This window comes from Xiphophorus hellerii, chromosome 2 (genome assembly GCF_003331165.1).
Source record: "Xiphophorus hellerii strain 12219 chromosome 2, Xiphophorus_hellerii-4.1, whole genome shotgun sequence".
NCBI lineage: Eukaryota > Metazoa > Chordata > Actinopteri > Cyprinodontiformes > Poeciliidae > Xiphophorus > Xiphophorus hellerii.
In genome coordinates, this window is record NC_045673.1 from 24,390,258 (window position 1) to 24,406,832 (window position 16,575).

The following is a 16,575-nucleotide window of genomic DNA, read 5'->3' on the forward strand; positions in this document are numbered from 1 at the left end:
TAAAGCAGAAATAAATGAACTAACAAAATGAATGACCGAAATAGCAAGATCCAAGAAAACGAACAAAATCTGAACATAAATGAGAACCAAAAATCCAACGATCAATAGAAATACACAATAAGAAGCGGTTAATGTGAATAAGGGTAAGGAAGGACATAAATGATTTTTGCCATGCCACTTTGTAAATATAATGTAAATAATACAGATAAATTAAAATCCATAGTCGTTTTTTTTATATATATGTCTTTTGAGAGATACACGTCTCCTTTCCGATCAAAAACAAATGTATTTGTTAGACATAATAGTTTTAAATCTTAATCCACCCAAAAATATGAAAAACTCAAGACTTCATTTCATGCTTCTCTGATTAGAGCACCCCTCCTCACCCAGCCAATCTGTTTTCACTTGTTTTTCATCCTTGGACATAGATTTCATCTTCCAGCGCAGCTCCACTGAAATGCTCCGGCCTGCTCACGAAGCCCTTTGATTTGAACGGCGTTTTTCTTTGCGGCGTAGGAAGTCTGTGACAAGAGCTTTGTCCCGTTGCGAACGAACAGATACTTTCTTGTCGCGACAAAACGGCCAACAGATTTCCCAGTGTTTCGGTCTGGCAGCCGACGGGACAACAAGGCTTCCACTGTTGTGAGGAGACACGGCTGAGGCGTCAACAGTAGGTGGTGTGAGGCACGAGAGAGCAGTTTCTCTCTCCATTTTTTATTTATTGATTATTATTTTTTTAAGGGTTTTGGAGGAAAAAAAAGGCTCTGATGTCCCAAATACGCCCCAGATTTCCTCCCTCCCTCAGCAGTCGGAGCGTGTCACCACGGTGGACGGCTCATCTTCTCCTTGCTCCAAATATAGAAGAGGAGCAGCACGGTTGTCATGACGACTCCTCTGAGAAGCAGTGGGGCTACTGTGGGGGGGAAGAGCTGTCGATGAGGCTGTGTGGGAACAGGAAGAACATCTCTGCAGTGCAGAAGTGCGTCTTAGGCTCGCCGTGTCTTTCAGCTTCTGTCTCAGCTCTGCAGGTTTACAGTAAACAGCAGCAGGTGCGACAGAAAGGCATCATGGGACCGAAGGATTACCACAGTCCCCTGATCTCCTGCAGGCCTAAAACAATACGATACTGTGTGTAAGGCGCTCCATCACTCTAACGCTGTAGAAACAAGAACTTTTTGCAGCAATATTCATCCTGCTCATGCCAACGTGTGAAAAAATTTGAACACTTTCTAACCGTTTATTTCAGGGGCTGTATTGTGTAAAATCTGCTATTTTTGAGCTTTACATGATGTTGTAATGTTATTCTCTCACCAGAAACATACCTGGAGTGTCGCTGTGATTTTTTTTGTCATGCATGTTTGAGAAATCTTTTAATCTCCATGGCAACCAATCAGCTGTGCAAAACGCCTGCTTGGACCTAGCTCCGCCTTTTGAGGAGCTATCTACGTCCTGCCTTGAATAATAACTATGCCGGAGTTAAAAGAAATAAGGAGAGGAGTAAGAAAGCCTTAAATCTGAAGCAGACGTTTTGTCAGAGAGTGCCATCTGGTGGCTGGTCCATAAAATTGCAAAAAGGTATACAGTAAATCGAAAGCAGTTTCGTCAGGTTTTAATAATCTTCATTACAGCAGGTGGGGGAAAAAGCTGTGTGAGGCGTGTCAGCAGAGAATCCAGCGATGATCTTTCAATCATCTCCAGTCGGTTTTATGTCTCAAACAATCTGGAGTCTCTCGTCTTAAAGTGAAAGAGATTATTGGAAAACGTTCAGGGCGGCTGACAGCTGGATTTCCTGCCCGATACCCAGAAACCGACAATACTTAAGAAAATTCACTTCGGTTTATTGGTGTGAATGCTGTAAATCTCTACTTAAATCAAATACATTTTTAATCATAATTTGTTTTATAATAAAATCTGATTTGCTTTTCAATCATTTATATGTTACATAAGTTGAAATCATTTACTGAAATGTTCTATGCCTTGCTCGTCAAGTTGTTTTGCTCCTCAAGCTAAGGTAGCAGAGCGATATGGAAAAGTTTTCATCCAAGCATTTCCATTTTAGCTCTCACAGTTATTATTATTATTATTATTATTATTATTATTATTATTATTATTATTATTAATGAACTGCTGGAGAACGTCTGCTCACACTGTTCACTAATGTTCTCAAGCACAAGACTCTTCTTGTTCCAATTAGGTTGGTTCTGTAGGAACCCTGAATTTAATTTAGATGTATCTTATTAAAGGGGGTAGAATAGAAATTAGTGAAACTAATCTCAGATTTGTATTTATTAGGTGGGGGGGAGCTCTGAGCCGTCTATAGTTTTCCTTTCACTTCTCAGATACTTTACCTAAAAGCAGCATTCAGCTTCTATGCACCACAAATCTGGAACAAACTTACAGAAAACAGCTGAAACACTGAGTTCATTCAAAACAAGGCTGAAAAAAATCCCGATCTGTTTAGAGCTGGTTTTGGTTTATAATTAACGGAACGTTGATCAACATATTTGATGTATATTTGCTTGATGATTTTGATGATGGTATTTGACCAAATGCAATATTAATTGCCCGTTTCATAATTCCTGTATTATCTTTTTGTAGTTGCTGAAATGTGCTAAACAAATAAACTTGGGGGGGAAAAAAATCCTCTTTAAATGCGTTTAAATGATGACAAAATGTGAAGCAGTTCAAGGGCTGAGAACGCCGCTGCAAAGCCCTGCAGTGCATTCCCATAAACTGGGTCGTTATACTGGCAGCCTCCATGATTCCCAATTTAACACAGATTACGGCTCACAATGCGGCTTTATCAACCCGGGAGTTGAGCCACGTCATTTTGTCTCTGTCAGTCGTAAAGAAAACATTTGAGCAGTTTGTGAATGACCCGAAATTTCAAGTGAAGCATTAACGTCTTAATTTCCGCGTGTAATACGGACTTTTGTCCGACCCCGATTGGCCCACGCGCGTCGACGCTCGATTTCCCGAAATTTCATTGGTCAGTCAGAGCTGAGCGACGCAGCGAATCGACCAATGGGAGGCTGCCACACTATGATTACGGGACGAGGCCGTGCTGCTTGTGAGCATCTTCACCTCCTCCTCCTTCGTCCCCTTTCTCTTTCAGTCTCGGCCCTGCTCTGAGTGTCCTGCGGCTTCTTGAAGAGCTGAAGACGGGCCGGCCACGACTCGCGTCTGCAACCCGAACTTTTTGTGTCATTGAGGCCAAGAGACTCTTAGCCTTCTCGGTGTGCCATGTTGAGGCTGATATTTTTGGCCGCTCTCGCCGGACTCAGCCGGGCCAGTGATGTGCTGGAGTTCACGGACGACGATTTCGAAAGCAGGATTGGGGACCACGAGCTCCTTCTCGTGGAGTTCTTTGCACCTTGGTGAGTTTCTGCAGGTTTCCTTCAGGGTGTCGCTTTTGGTTAGCAAACGTAAGGGTGAAAATACGCCGTCGCCTCGCGGTAAAATGGACTCCACTGTGCAGAAATGTCGACTTAAAAATGTGTTCCGTCTGTGAGCGTTTGAATTGCTCTTATTTATTGGGGTCTATTTGTTTTATTTTTATCAGAGTCGAGACTGTCAAATCCTGCTTGTTGGCTGCAGACCAAATGTTAGCATGTTAGCTAGCGGTGGACGCCTAAGGCTATACGAATTGCGGTATTTAAATTAAATGACTAATTTGGTGAATATTATAGCTTAATGGAACTCGCGGCTGTTAAAATGTAACATGTTTGCTGATTAAAATCTAGTTTAGGTGTTGTAAATCTCGGTAATACAAGAGAATGAGGCTATAAGGAAGTTGGGGGGGCGTGTCATGTGATGGTTGTAACGCTCTGATTGGTTGGGGAAGTTTTGGTGTCCACCTCTGATTGGTCAACAACATATTTGACGTGTTTCTACGGTGCCAAACTTGAACAAATACATTAAAAATAGGTCAGACTTCATATAAAAAAAATTATCTTTAAAAGTAAGGAAAAATTTATATTAAGAAATTGTTTAATAAAAATGTTAATGATGCATTTTTCCGTGGATTCCATTCAAGAAGTGTTTTTTTTTTTGTAGAGAAAATCACTTTGGGGAAAAATAATTACTTAAGCCTTTACTATGGAAGGTGACGATATGTTAAGGACCAAACTAATGTGCGCTATATACATGTTTTTGTTTTATTTGCTCACACAACCTTTTTTTCTTATTGTGTCTTATCATTCTTACTGTATATTTTAATTAATATATTTAAATCAGACACCAAGAAATCAGATGCAGCCAATTTATCAATCCTATGTTACTGTTACTTGTTTTATTATTCTTTGCAGTAAACATCTTGAAACAAACTGGACTTTTTATCTTCCCACATATAGATGAAGAGGGAATTAAACAAAATGTTTTATTTCAAATGTATATTTTGTAGGATTTTTTTTTTTCTATTATGCACCTCTAGATTTATTGTTTAGTCCCAACATTCTTGGTTCAATAAAGTTATTAAAAGTTTTCCACTCAAGCTTTAGGTTGCTAGATGTGAAGCTTTACAGCAATGCTTAATTGTTTTTGTAGGGGAAAAAATGAAACGTCAATACAAAAATGTTCTACTCTGAAAATGTGTTTTACAATTATTCCTTAAAAAAGAAAATGAAGAAAAAATAAACTTTCCACCTATCGTTCTATTCAACAAGCTTAGTAAAATATCCTTATTATGAAGAAGTATCGGATTTCTTGGACCTTCAGCTCCTTCCCTGCCTCCGATCCGATGTGTAAATCGTCCTCCTGTTTGACTGGTCCATGTCCTCTTTGTCCTTTAGGTGTGGTCACTGTAAACGTCTCGCCCCCGAGTACGAGGCAGCAGCCACGCGTCTGAAAGGCACCGTGTCGCTTGCCAAGGTATTGCGCAACGCAGTTTGACTTTCCAAGCCGTAGTGTCATTTTTCTGCGTTACCAACTGCTTGCTAACGGTTTGCTTGCTGCTGTGCAGGTTGACTGCACGGCCAACAGCAACGCATGCAGCAAATACGGCGTCAGTGGCTACCCAACGCTGAAGATCTTCAGGGATGGAGAGGAATCTGGTCCCTACGATGGTCCCAGAACTGCAGGTATTCTACCTTGTTTTTTTTTTTTTTTTTCTTTTTCTTATGTGTATTAGAATACTGCTTTCAATATCGGTATTGATCCCGATATTGAAAAAAATGTTAGACCAGCGTAGTCAATCTATTGTTTTTGTCAATTTTTTATTATTTATTTTACATTGGCAGCTTTACTGAACAAATTAAAGTTGCTTTTACATATTTGATCAATCTTGTGAAGCTATTGGTGTATGTAAGTGTGCCGTACTGGTGCAGAGTTTTCAAATACTGTTGTGATTCGGCGCATTTGTCTGTTTTTAAAAAAAAGAAACTTTTTAATTTAATTCAGCTCTGTTTTTTTTTGTTGTTGTTGTTTTTTGCAGTGTTTTCACTCAAGGGACCTTGATACAAACATCACAGATTTTAGAATTACCTTTGGAAATCCAGAATTGGCTTTATTGGTGAAGATTGTGTGCACAAATTTCCTTTGTCAAATTCTGAAGACGAAGGAAGGTTGTCTTCACTTGCAGCTCACAGACGTTCAGTAGAAATGTTGGAGGAAGTAAATTGGAGAATAAAAGGATCAGTATATCCATCCAGGTTGCCCAAAGAGCAGCCAGGGGTCCGTTTGCGACTCTTTAAGTGTTTATGTGGCCCCGAATATTAACTTAAATACCAGAAGTTGTCCCCACCGGTCAATCTGGTACGAAAACATACCTTTTTCTTATAAAGTTGAAATTTTCATCAACAAATTTAAGTCTCAACATCAAAGTCATTTGGTAAAACTCTTATTAGCTATTTTATGCTTCCTATTTATAGAAAGCAAGACAACAAACATCCAGAGTGACACACATCCTCTGGGTGTGTTCTCATCGATAAGAATAAACTGCTTTTTTTTTTTTTTTGTGGAAAAAATGGAAAACATTTGTCATGAACAAAAACCTAAGAAACTGTAGACTTTTTTTTTTTTGAGAAGGCAAATGTAAAACCCTTCTGTTTTGGATCTGTGATCATCTACTAATCCATGTTTGGCTGTCATCAACACAGTTATTGCAGTTAAAAAAAAAAATCTTTCATTCAAAATTATTTTTGTCTTTATTGAAGGAGAAAAAACATTTGTGCTCCAAATGGACTTGGTCTGTCACGTAGAATTACAATAAATACAACGGAGCTCGTAGTTCTGAAGCAACGACGATGTGAAAGTTCATGAGGCATAAAAAAATATTCCTGTATTTCATTACAAATGTGGTTTTTATCAGTCCTTTTGGTCATTTTTTTTGTTGTTTTTTGCCCTGTAAAGACGGGATTGTTAGCTTCCTGAAGAAGCAGGCGGGTCCAGCTTCAGTGGAGCTCAAGACCGAGGGAGACTTTGAGAAGTTCATGGCAGATCAAGACGCCAGCGTGATCGGTAAGGCCTGGCCGTGCGTCCGATCCACCCCACCCTTAATCGGCCATCTTAATGTTAAAAATGTTTGTTCTGAATTTCTCTCAGGTTTCTTTGCTGACGACAAGAGCTCGGAGCAGACCGAGTTCCTGAAGGCCGCCAGCGCCTTGAGGGACGACTACCGCTTCGCCCACACCAACGCCGAGGCCCTGCTCAGCAGCCACGGCGGAGAGTGAGTTCCTGCGTCACGTGTCGGAAAACTGAAGCGGGAGAGGGGGAGTGAAAATGGTTCTGAAGTTTAAAATGAAGCGATATATTTTAGCGAGGATGTTTCCTGTGTCTGATCGCAGGGGAGTCGTCCTGTTCCGTCCTCCACGTCTCACCAACAAGTTCGAAGACGGCTCCGTGAAATTCGACGAGGACAAATTCACCAGCAATAAAATCAAGAGATTCATCCAGGACAACATGTGAGTGCAACTGACGATCACGTTAGGAATCGATTAATTGGCACATTCTGCAGATTTTTCATTCAAGACTTTTATCCAGCATTAGAAATGCATTAAAAGATGCATTTAAAAAAAAGTAAAAAAAAAAAAACATTTTTAATGAGAAAATATAAATGTGTATTGCCTGAAATGGAGTGCCATCATTCTTAGTGCACACTTGATCATTTGTAGCAAAAGATGCATTTGCAGCTGAAAACAGACTTCTAACATCAACACGTGGGAAGCTCAGCCCTTTCTGCTTAATTTGACAACAACACAGTGCAGGGCTGAGGTGTTAATTTTTCTAATTAACCAATTAATTATTGGACACAATTTTGGGATTGCTGTGTTCCCATTAAACGAGAAATGTAATTAAAATCACAGGTGAAGGCAGGAGCAGTCATTAAAAACTTGCCGTGCCATCATCATTCCCGTCTGTCTTTTCCACCAATAGTAACAGCCGGTGGTTGATCATGTGACTTGTGTGATGCAAAAAAAACCCCGTGTTTTATTGCAGTTTTGTGAAACACAAACCAAAACCACTTCATCTTGGCGACAAAACTTAACAAAAAATGAGTTTTTACGAAATCTGCATGCTTCCACTGAGCGAATTTATTTTCAAAATGTCACCTTTTAAGGCTGAGAGAAACACAGCTATTGATAGTTTTCCCGTTTCCTCCGTCCTAGCTTCGGAATCTGTCCCCACCTGACAGACGACAACAAAGACCAGCTGAAGGGGAAAGACCTGCTGGTGGCGTACTACGACGTCGACTACGACAAAAACCCCAAAGGCTCCAACTACTGGAGGAACAGGTGGGCGTCTCGGGCGTTCCTCCGCGCCCCGCGCCGACGCGGCTTTCTTCACACACTTCTCCCTCTTTCGCCCTTCTCGACCCAGGGTGATGAAGGTGGCCAAGGGCTTCCTGGACCAGGGGAAGAAGCTGAACTTCGCCGTCGCCAACAAGAACCAGTTCAACCACGACCTGTCCGACTTCGGCATGGACAGCGTCTCCGGGGAGCTGCCCGTCGTCGCCATCCGCACCGCCAAGGGAGACAAATACGTCATGAGCGAGGAGTTCTCGTCAGTGCACCAAGCTTTACTTTAATATCTTTTTTTTTGTTTGTTTCTTTGTTTTTTTTCCTCTGATATCTCTTGTTTTTGTCACCTGCAGCCGAGACGGAAAGGCTCTGGAGCGCTTCCTGCAGGACTACTTTGACGGGAAGTTGAAGCGCTACCTCAAGTCAGAGGCCGTCCCTGAAAACAACGACGGGCCCGTTAAGGTGAGGGATTCCTGGATTGGCTGCTTGACAATGTCAATGTTGTTTCCTCTGACTGTAAGGAATGGAAAATATGGATTTTAAAAAAACAAATCTCCTTTTTAAAAAAAAATACAAATGTCAAATTTTTAGAAATGTATTCTAACTTATTTGTAATAATGAAAAATACTGTGGATAACCCTTAGCATCTTCAGCATGACTGTAGTGGATAAACAGTGTCTTCAGTCAGAGGCTTCTTCAAATTTGCTGTGACATAGACTGCTGCAGGAGAACATTCCTGCCCACAGTCATCAGGATCTATAGCACCTCTCTGAAGAATCTTGAATTAATGAGTTTCATTTAATTTCCCTTTGGGGTCAATAAAGTATTTCTAAGTTTTATTTTCCATTTGTAATCTTTTCTGCAAATTGATGTCAATTCAAAGTCCAAATAAATAGAAGCTGTAAAGTAAGATGGTGAGCTGATCCTGCTCTAAACAGAAGGCCAAAGAGTGCAATGGTGGGGGGGAAAATACTGATTTTCCAAAAAAGTAAATCTTCCTAGACTGCAAATTTTGATTAATGACTTGATGACTGATTCATTACCCATCTCTAGTGGCCTTATCTGTCTGCTTGGTTTTCTTTCAATTAATCAAACAAGTACAAAACTCTGACAATTACCAATTTTTTGGCACTGTTTTTTTTTTTTTTTCTTTGACTGTAAGTAAATAAATGACAAATATTTTTTTAAACCTTTCTGCCCAGGCTGGTTATCAATGTGTGGGAACATTTGGAGAGAAGAGTCTGTAGTTGGATCAGTTGGGACTGTAAGAGTTTCCTGTTTTAATTTGTGGCTCTGATGGTTAAACAGATTTTATTTATTTTAATCAGTCATGAACCTTTCCTGCAACACACAAGATGTTCTTCCCAAGTTTAGTTGTCAAGCAAAACTTCCTAGTAGAGACTGGAGTTATTTAAAGTTTAAAATGTTTGCAGCGCTTCCGTTTTTAGTTTTTCTTCCTGCAGTAACTGCTTCCACACTGAAGAGTGGCGATGTTGGGATCTTGGTTGTAGTTCATCCACTGGTCAGAAAACGGAGATCGGAGCCGGTCCAGGTGGAACTGTGCTGGCTCTGTGCTGGTTCCGGTCAGCGGCAGACTAAGTGCAGGTTTGGACTGAGCCCGTTGCCTCTGTGTCTCCAGGTTCTGGTGGCTGAGAACTTTGACTCCATCGTCAACGACGACAGCAAAGACGTCCTCATCGAGTTCTACGCGCCGTGGTGCGGCCACTGCAAGAACCTGGAGCCTAAATACAAGGAGCTGGGAGAAAAGGTAGGATCCTTTCTTTTTTCAATTTTTCTTGGTCATGCGCATACATGTTTTAGTTTTCTTGCTTTTTTTATCTTTAGCCAGTAAAATTACTAATTTCATCAACTTTGTTGGCTCTTGTTGAATGCCAGTGCTCTGTAATTTGTCCTCATTTTGCTGTATTCTCACACTGAACTTCTCAAAACCAAGCATGACATTAATAATGTGAGTTTCTGGTGTTGGTGTAAACATGGAGGTGAGCAGCGGCTGTGAAGAGAAGCGCTCCATTGCCGACTCGGTCGATCTTGAACTTATTAATATGCCAGAAAAGCCTCGTTTCACTTGTTACAAATAGAACATGGAGCTGCTTCAACATGTTTTCTTTATAATTTGTTGTGCACATGTAGGCCTGTCATGATAAACTGTCTTCGATAAATTGTCCTAGAATTTATTGCGATAAGCGATATTATTGTTTTGAGGCCATTGTCTTTTAAAGAATCTGCTGACTGGACCCACAATGCACCAGCAACCAGACTCGTGGGTTTTTTGTTGTTTTTTTGAGTGGGGAAAATAGAAACATTTAAAGCTATTTTATTTTATTTTTCTTATGCTAAGACTCTTATTGTGAAGGTTTAGGGGAAGTTCTGGCTAGCTTAATTTGCTACACTGATGGTTTTAACCATCTTAACTTTGAGTGTAGTTTGAATATCACAGTTAATATCCATCGTTTTGTTTTCCTCTTGAACTGATCTTAACGGGTCGTTTCTCGTTCTGCAGCTGGCAGACGATCCCAATGTTGTTATTGCCAAAATGGACGCCACAGCTAACGACGTGCCGTCTCCATATGAAGTCAGCGGGTACGTCCTCTGGGTTTTTTTTTTTGTTTTGTTTTTTTTTCTCCTTATGACTTTCTTGTTTTAAGAATTAACAATTATATTTAAATTTCATGATTTTATTTTTTTCTCTCTCCCCAGATTCCCCACAATCTACTTTTCCCCTGCTGGACACAAAATGAGCCCAAAGAGATACGAGGTGAGTCGCAGACTACCTGCTGGTTGTAACGCCTCTGGGGGTCAAGTGTTAGCCACAGCTATAAATGCTAGCGTCTGAACGTGTTGGCAGTTGGTACTTTGTCCCTATCAAATAAAGAGAAAATCCTGCCGTTGTCTGTTGTGCAGGGAGGTCGAGAGGTGAGCGACTTCATTTCCTACCTGAAGAGAGAGGCCACCAACCCCTTAGTGGTGCCAGAGGACGCCAAGAAAAAGAAGAAGAAGAAGGACGACGACAAGTTAGAGCTATAGAGGCTCTCAACAGAAACTCAACCCCCCCACCCACACCACATAACAACAGGAGGAGGAGGAGAATCGGGGAACAGAAAATTATATCCCACTCGCTTAGTGAACTACCAAAAGCTCTGAAGCCGACGTCAAAAAGCCGGCCGCTCCTCTGCTGCTCTGGAATCCTGTGGAAGGTGGAGAGGCGGCGGCCAGGGTCTGCCCGACCGTTTTACCATAATAAGAAATTTTTAGGGAAGAGGGACAGCTTTTTTTGAAATGACATTTCTATTTCCTCTGGTCTGTCTACTACACCTCAGACTGATGCACTTTGGTTCGATACCAGTTTCCAGTCATCTGTCGCTTGTTTTTCTTCTCTTCAACAGAGGGGGACGACTTTATTTTTTATTTTAATTTTTTTCCTTGTTCGTAACTGGTCTTTGTTTTTGTACATTTGGAAGGATTGTGAAATAAAAGGCCCACAAAACCTAAATGACTTGTACGATCTTGTTTCTGACGTTTTTATTCTGCTGTGACAATTCAAAGCTTTCACCAAATTAATATTTAAAGAGCCAGAGAAGATTCTACAGGGGCATATTACCGCCATTATAGACGAGAAGAAAAAGGAGCACATTTCTGCCAAAAAAATTCTGAACGTTTCTAGAAAACAAGGAAATTTGAGTTTGAAATGTAAAATTTACTAGAAATTTTGAGAATTCTAGTAAATCTTTTACTCTCAAATAAAAATACTTCAAAGGGTGACTATTTAAAACCAATCTTTGGTAAAAGGTGAACAGAGTGGGGTTTTTTCCCCATTAACTTACTTTCAGAGTTGGACTATTTTGCGTACACCAAAAATGTGGCAGAAATGAGTTGGAATCAAACCAACAACATCTCTACTGCAATATATATAAACCCAAACCTAGAAAATGAGTTAAAAGTGTAAAATGTGTAGATGGCCCCAAATCAAACCTCGTTTCTATTTTTTTTATTTTATTTAAATTTAGTTTCCACTAGCTGCTGTTCAAAAATGTCTCGGCATATTCGACAGATTTAATTGGAAGATTTCCAGTAAGTTAAGTAACATGAGAGAATGTTTTGATGGATGACAGAACACCAACCTGTGAAATTATCTGTTGTTTTGTGTAGCAGTACTTGACGTAATGCTACATCCCACCACTAGGCGGTGCTGAGATGGAGCACTTACGATAAACCATGAACGAGGAAGAGAACGGAGTCAGCAGGGAACTTGTTCGGACACGATCCTGTTGTCCACGTGCAGCTTTAGAAGGTACGTAACGATTCAGGGTTTTTTGTTTTTAAAGAATTTATTTTAATTTGTTACAAACGACAACAAATAACACGGATATATTGAAAACACGATGATTTGACGTTTATTTGTCACTATATCTCTTGTTAAGCGTTTTTTATTCGTCTTTGTAGCTTATTCTGTTATACCGCTGTACCAATTTGCGTTCACATATCTACAGTTTAAAGTCAATCAAAGCTACTAACAAAACTATAAACGATATAAATTACTAAACTACGTTTTCATAAACTGTATACGTCAGTGTTCAATTCGGCGTATGTCCTGTTTGTCAAAATTAATATTTTAAAAGGCAATTACCTGCTCATGTGGAGAATATCATGTCACAATTCCCTTTGTACTATGTGAACAATAAATGCAACTAAACTGAAAAAATTTATTGAGTTCTGCTCGACTGTTAAACTGGCTTTGAGTGATACTAGGAGTTGGTGTAAAGTGTTGTCTTAAACTCGGCTTAATTTCTATGAATGTTGTCCTCACATTGTAGCCTCTGTAACACAAAATAACATTTTTGTGACCATAGTGAATACTAATTCTTCCTTTCTGACTCCCGCTGTCCCCCCCAGATGTGACCATGAGACACTTATTACATGATGTCCCATCCGTCAAAAAGAAACAATGTATCAGATGGCCTTCTTGGCAACTACAGGTATCTGTGCAAGAAGTCCATGACGATTCGTGCAATGGAGAGCTCCGTACCCAGGAAGAAATGCCAAGATGTGAACGCTACCTCCAACAGGAGGAGGAGGAAGAAGAAGAAGAGAGCCCGCTCCCTGTGCGAACCCCTGGAACTCAACGCGCTGATGAAGAAGGCGAAATTAGTCGAGCCGAACCCGGACAGCACTTTAAACTCCGCGCCTGAGCCGCACCGGCACAGTGTGATGGCAGTGCTCAGAGACAGCTGGGAGGTTGACAGCGGCTTCTCCGAGAGCAGCCCTCCCGCCAGCGGCCGCAGCTCCCCCTGCCTCGGTCCGAGCCCCCCGGCTGCCTCCGTGGTGGCGCTGGACTGCGAGATGGTGGGCACCGGGCCCGGCGGCCGCTGCAGCGCGCTGGGCCGCTGCAGCATCGTCGACTACCATGGCGACGTCTTGTACGATAAGTATGTCCGACCGTGTCAGCCTGTCACGGACTTCCGAACGCCCTGGAGCGGGATCCGCCGGCACCACCTCCACAACGCCGTACCGTTCGCCCAGGCCCAAGAGGAGGTACGGCTAGTCCGGTTCACCTCAACATCCATTACAAATGTTTGTTTTTAATGCATATCTACCAGCTTTGCCCAAATCTACAACTGTATATAAGGCTGGAGTAAATTTCTTCCTACAAAATAAGACAGATTTTGTTTCCTTGAAAATTTCAGAAATTTTGTAGGAAAAAAAAAAAAAACAGAGCTTCAAACGTCAAAAATTTGTGAGAGAAGAATCATAAATAGTGATTTATCTTAGAAATTTTGCAGAAAAAACGTGCAAATTTGAGTTTCAAAACCCGAAAATGTGCGAGAGAAAACTGACAATTTTGTATTAATCTCAGAAATATTTGAGGAAAAAAAAAGAACTCCAGAAGTCAAATGATTGTGAGAAGAAAAAAAAACTTAAAAGAAAAATGTAATTAAAAATGGCACGTAACAATTTACTAATTTTACTTACACACAACTTTTAAGTTACGTGCATAATTTTTTGTATTTGCACACGTCATTTTTGATAGCTTTCTTACCCCATATATTGAGAAACTCCGAAAATTTCTAAAGGTGGAACCTTTTAAACTCTTAAAACTAAGAAAATTTCTGGGGTGTTTTTTGTAGAAAACTTCTAAAAGTTTGAGATTTTAGGTGGAAATGTACTCCCTTATTTTCTATCTGAATCTGAAGTTAGAGCCTCTACTTTCAACCAAATATTCTTTGATCCAAATGCTTTCCCCATAGCTCTGTATGTTTCTACATCTTTTGTTTAGCTAGTGTTTAGTTAAGACCACAGGGAAAATCTTATTTTCATAAACATAAGTAGTTGCTCTCCATGGCCTTAAAAGACAGCCATTTTTAATCTAACAAACTATTTGTACTGGGTAAAATGGTATAATTCTCCTGCTGCAGATCCTCGCTATACTTGAAGGCAAGGTGGTGGTGGGTCATTCCATCTACAACGACTTTGAGGCGCTGAACATGGACCATCCCAGTCACATGGTCAGAGACACCAGCACGACGCGTCACCTAAGGCGCCTGGCTGGCTTCCCTCATGGACGCCGCTCATCTCTTAAGCTGCTGGCCAACAAGCTGCTGAACCGGAGGATCCAGGTAAGAGCTGTGGACTTCACCAGCTCTCACTTTCTGTGTCTGCTTCTGTGAAAATAACTGGTCAGCAGAATGGTTTTCATCATGCCTGAGAACTTCTCTGCGTCAGTTTAGCCATTAGCATGTTCGTAAACTTGCTAAGTGTGCTAACATGCTGCCATTTTGTACCACCTGCTAGTGGTGCGCCGATAAATCAACCACTGTTTAATTCATAGATTTTACGTAGGTTATTTTTCCCACCCGGGACTTTCCGGTTAGGAAAAAGTTTGTGTTGCACTCAAGACATTCGTTGTGTTCTTTGACTCTAGACGTTTGGGGCTAACGCTAACTAGCTGCTAATATGCCCATGTTGATAGCTAGCTAGCTTTTGTGCATCTGTGTAAATTTATTAGTGGACGACTTTCCTCTTTGCCACTGGCTCACACCCATAGGTACGCTGATTCTGAGGCAAAGATCCTGGCACTAGTACAATGTAAAACATGCCGTTTCCTTTTGTACGTTTCAGTTGTGATGCAGGTCTTAAGTTTCATTCATGGCGGTCTTAAAAAGGCTTACATTTGAGTCGATGTTGAAACCCTGTGACTGACTGACCCGACCTTGTTGGTCACTGTTGTCAACTGACCAATATTGGTTGCAGTATTTTGCGACTTTTCATTCAAAACAAATATGTGAATCGCCGTTATCAGGCTTTTTGAAAAATATGTGATTGGCCAGAAAACTGCCATTGTTTTCACGGTCACAAGCTGGCCTTCCTTTACTAACGTGCACAAAACTTTGTCGATTACAAAATGGTTTTCTTTGCAGTTTTTTTGCAAAATAATCCAGTTTCAATGCGACCAAAAAAAAAACCCACCACATCCTAGAAGCAAAACTTTTAAAGTCTTTTTTTCCCAAATTGTTTCGTTTCCACAAAGCGAATTTATTTTTGAAATGTCAAACTGCTCAGTTACATGGTGGACGGAAACTCAGCTAATGTCAGTAAATATTACTGAAACGTTCCATTATTTCAGCTGATTAAGTGAAACACATCAAATACATTGATGTGTTTGATCATCAATGTATTTGATTTGATTAAACAAATTGAATTTTATGCTGACAGCTACTAAAAGAAAACACAACATTTAAGATTAGAATATTAGATGTAAACCAAATTACAAGTAAACAATTTCTCGCCGCCTCTTGGTAGACGATAGTTATTGGGAGTAACACAGCCCTCCTGCTGTGGGCTCCACCTGGAGGAAGTGATTTTCCGAAAGCGAGCCCCACTAACTGCGCTGCCCCCTGTTGGCTGCTCCGTCCAGGCTGGGAGAAGGGGCCACTGCTCGGTGGAGGACGCCCAGGCCGCGCTGGACCTCTACAAGCTGGCTCAGGGCGCCTGGGAGCAGGAGATGGAGAGGAGGCTGGGCGACGAGTCGACTGTCCACTCCTCGGATCACTACATGCAGGACGAGTTCTGGCCGGACGAGGTCCTGACAGACGGCCCGCGACGACCGTTGACCGCTTCGGCAGAAAACGTCGTTGGTGGCGAACGGGTCGGGATCTCAGATTCAACTTCCTGAGGTGGAATGGAAACTTCAGCGGTGGAATTTTTCATCTTTTTTCCCCCAAGATGGGAAGGTTACAGCAAGTAAAGCGTTTTGATTTCCTTGTTGTGATGCTGAAAGTTAAATCATGGTGATTTCTGTCATATTTATTATTAAGAATTTGATTGTGTTTTGGATTAATGGTTCAGTTAAAGTTGAGGTTACAGTTCTCTGTTATCTGCTTTTGTCTAAAAGGTGAGAAGCAACAGAATGTTTCTCCGTGCTGAGTGGAATTAAATATGGATGAAACATTCATTCAGTCATTTCTAACAAACTAGTTGAACTACTAGTTTGGTGGAGGATAACCGATGCTATCGGATGTGATCTAAACGGGTTAAACCTGCTAAGCCAGACTTTGGCCTAGAGAGAGCGGCGGGTTCTTGTGCCGCTCTCAGGTGGATCTGCAGCCGTTCACAGGCGGTGTTTGAAATGTGATCGTCCTTCTGTTCAAACGTGACGCTTCATTACCTCTGGTTGTAAGCTGTCCCTCACCCTTCAGGTTGTGAGAAATAAAACAGTTTGGTTCAAATCAGTGTGACGTGGCTTTTTATATAAAGTATATTTAGATACAGTTATTTACACCAGTGTATTAAGGCCTTGGTAGATAGAAGAGGAAAAGAGTCCATT

General features: G+C 41.1%; 2 protein-coding genes across 2 annotated transcripts; both read left to right on the top strand.

Moving 5' to 3' along the window:
- Positions 1 to 3,069: 3,069 nt before the first annotated feature.
- Positions 3,070 to 11,256, top strand: pdia3 (protein disulfide isomerase family A, member 3). Its single transcript, XM_032589591.1, has 13 exons — positions 3,070 to 3,377; positions 4,791 to 4,869; positions 4,961 to 5,078; positions 6,349 to 6,456; positions 6,541 to 6,664; positions 6,783 to 6,899; positions 7,605 to 7,730; positions 7,816 to 7,998; positions 8,090 to 8,198; positions 9,376 to 9,504; positions 10,258 to 10,337; positions 10,455 to 10,512; positions 10,659 to 11,256. Exons 1-13 carry the CDS (start codon positions 3,244 to 3,246, stop codon positions 10,779 to 10,781), a joined length of 1,488 nt encoding a protein of 495 aa, XP_032445482.1. The 5' UTR covers positions 3,070 to 3,243; the 3' UTR covers positions 10,782 to 11,256.
- Positions 11,257 to 11,949: 693 nt separating this feature from the next.
- On the top strand, positions 11,950 to 16,477 carry isg20 (interferon stimulated exonuclease gene). The gene is made up of 4 exons (XM_032589637.1): positions 11,950 to 12,045; positions 12,648 to 13,286; positions 14,168 to 14,368; positions 15,667 to 16,477. The coding sequence occupies exons 2-4, from the start codon at positions 12,672 to 12,674 to the stop codon at positions 15,922 to 15,924; spliced, it is 1,074 nt and encodes a 357-aa protein (XP_032445528.1). The 5' UTR covers positions 11,950 to 12,045; positions 12,648 to 12,671; the 3' UTR covers positions 15,925 to 16,477.
- Positions 16,478 to 16,575: the final 98 nt, after the last annotated feature.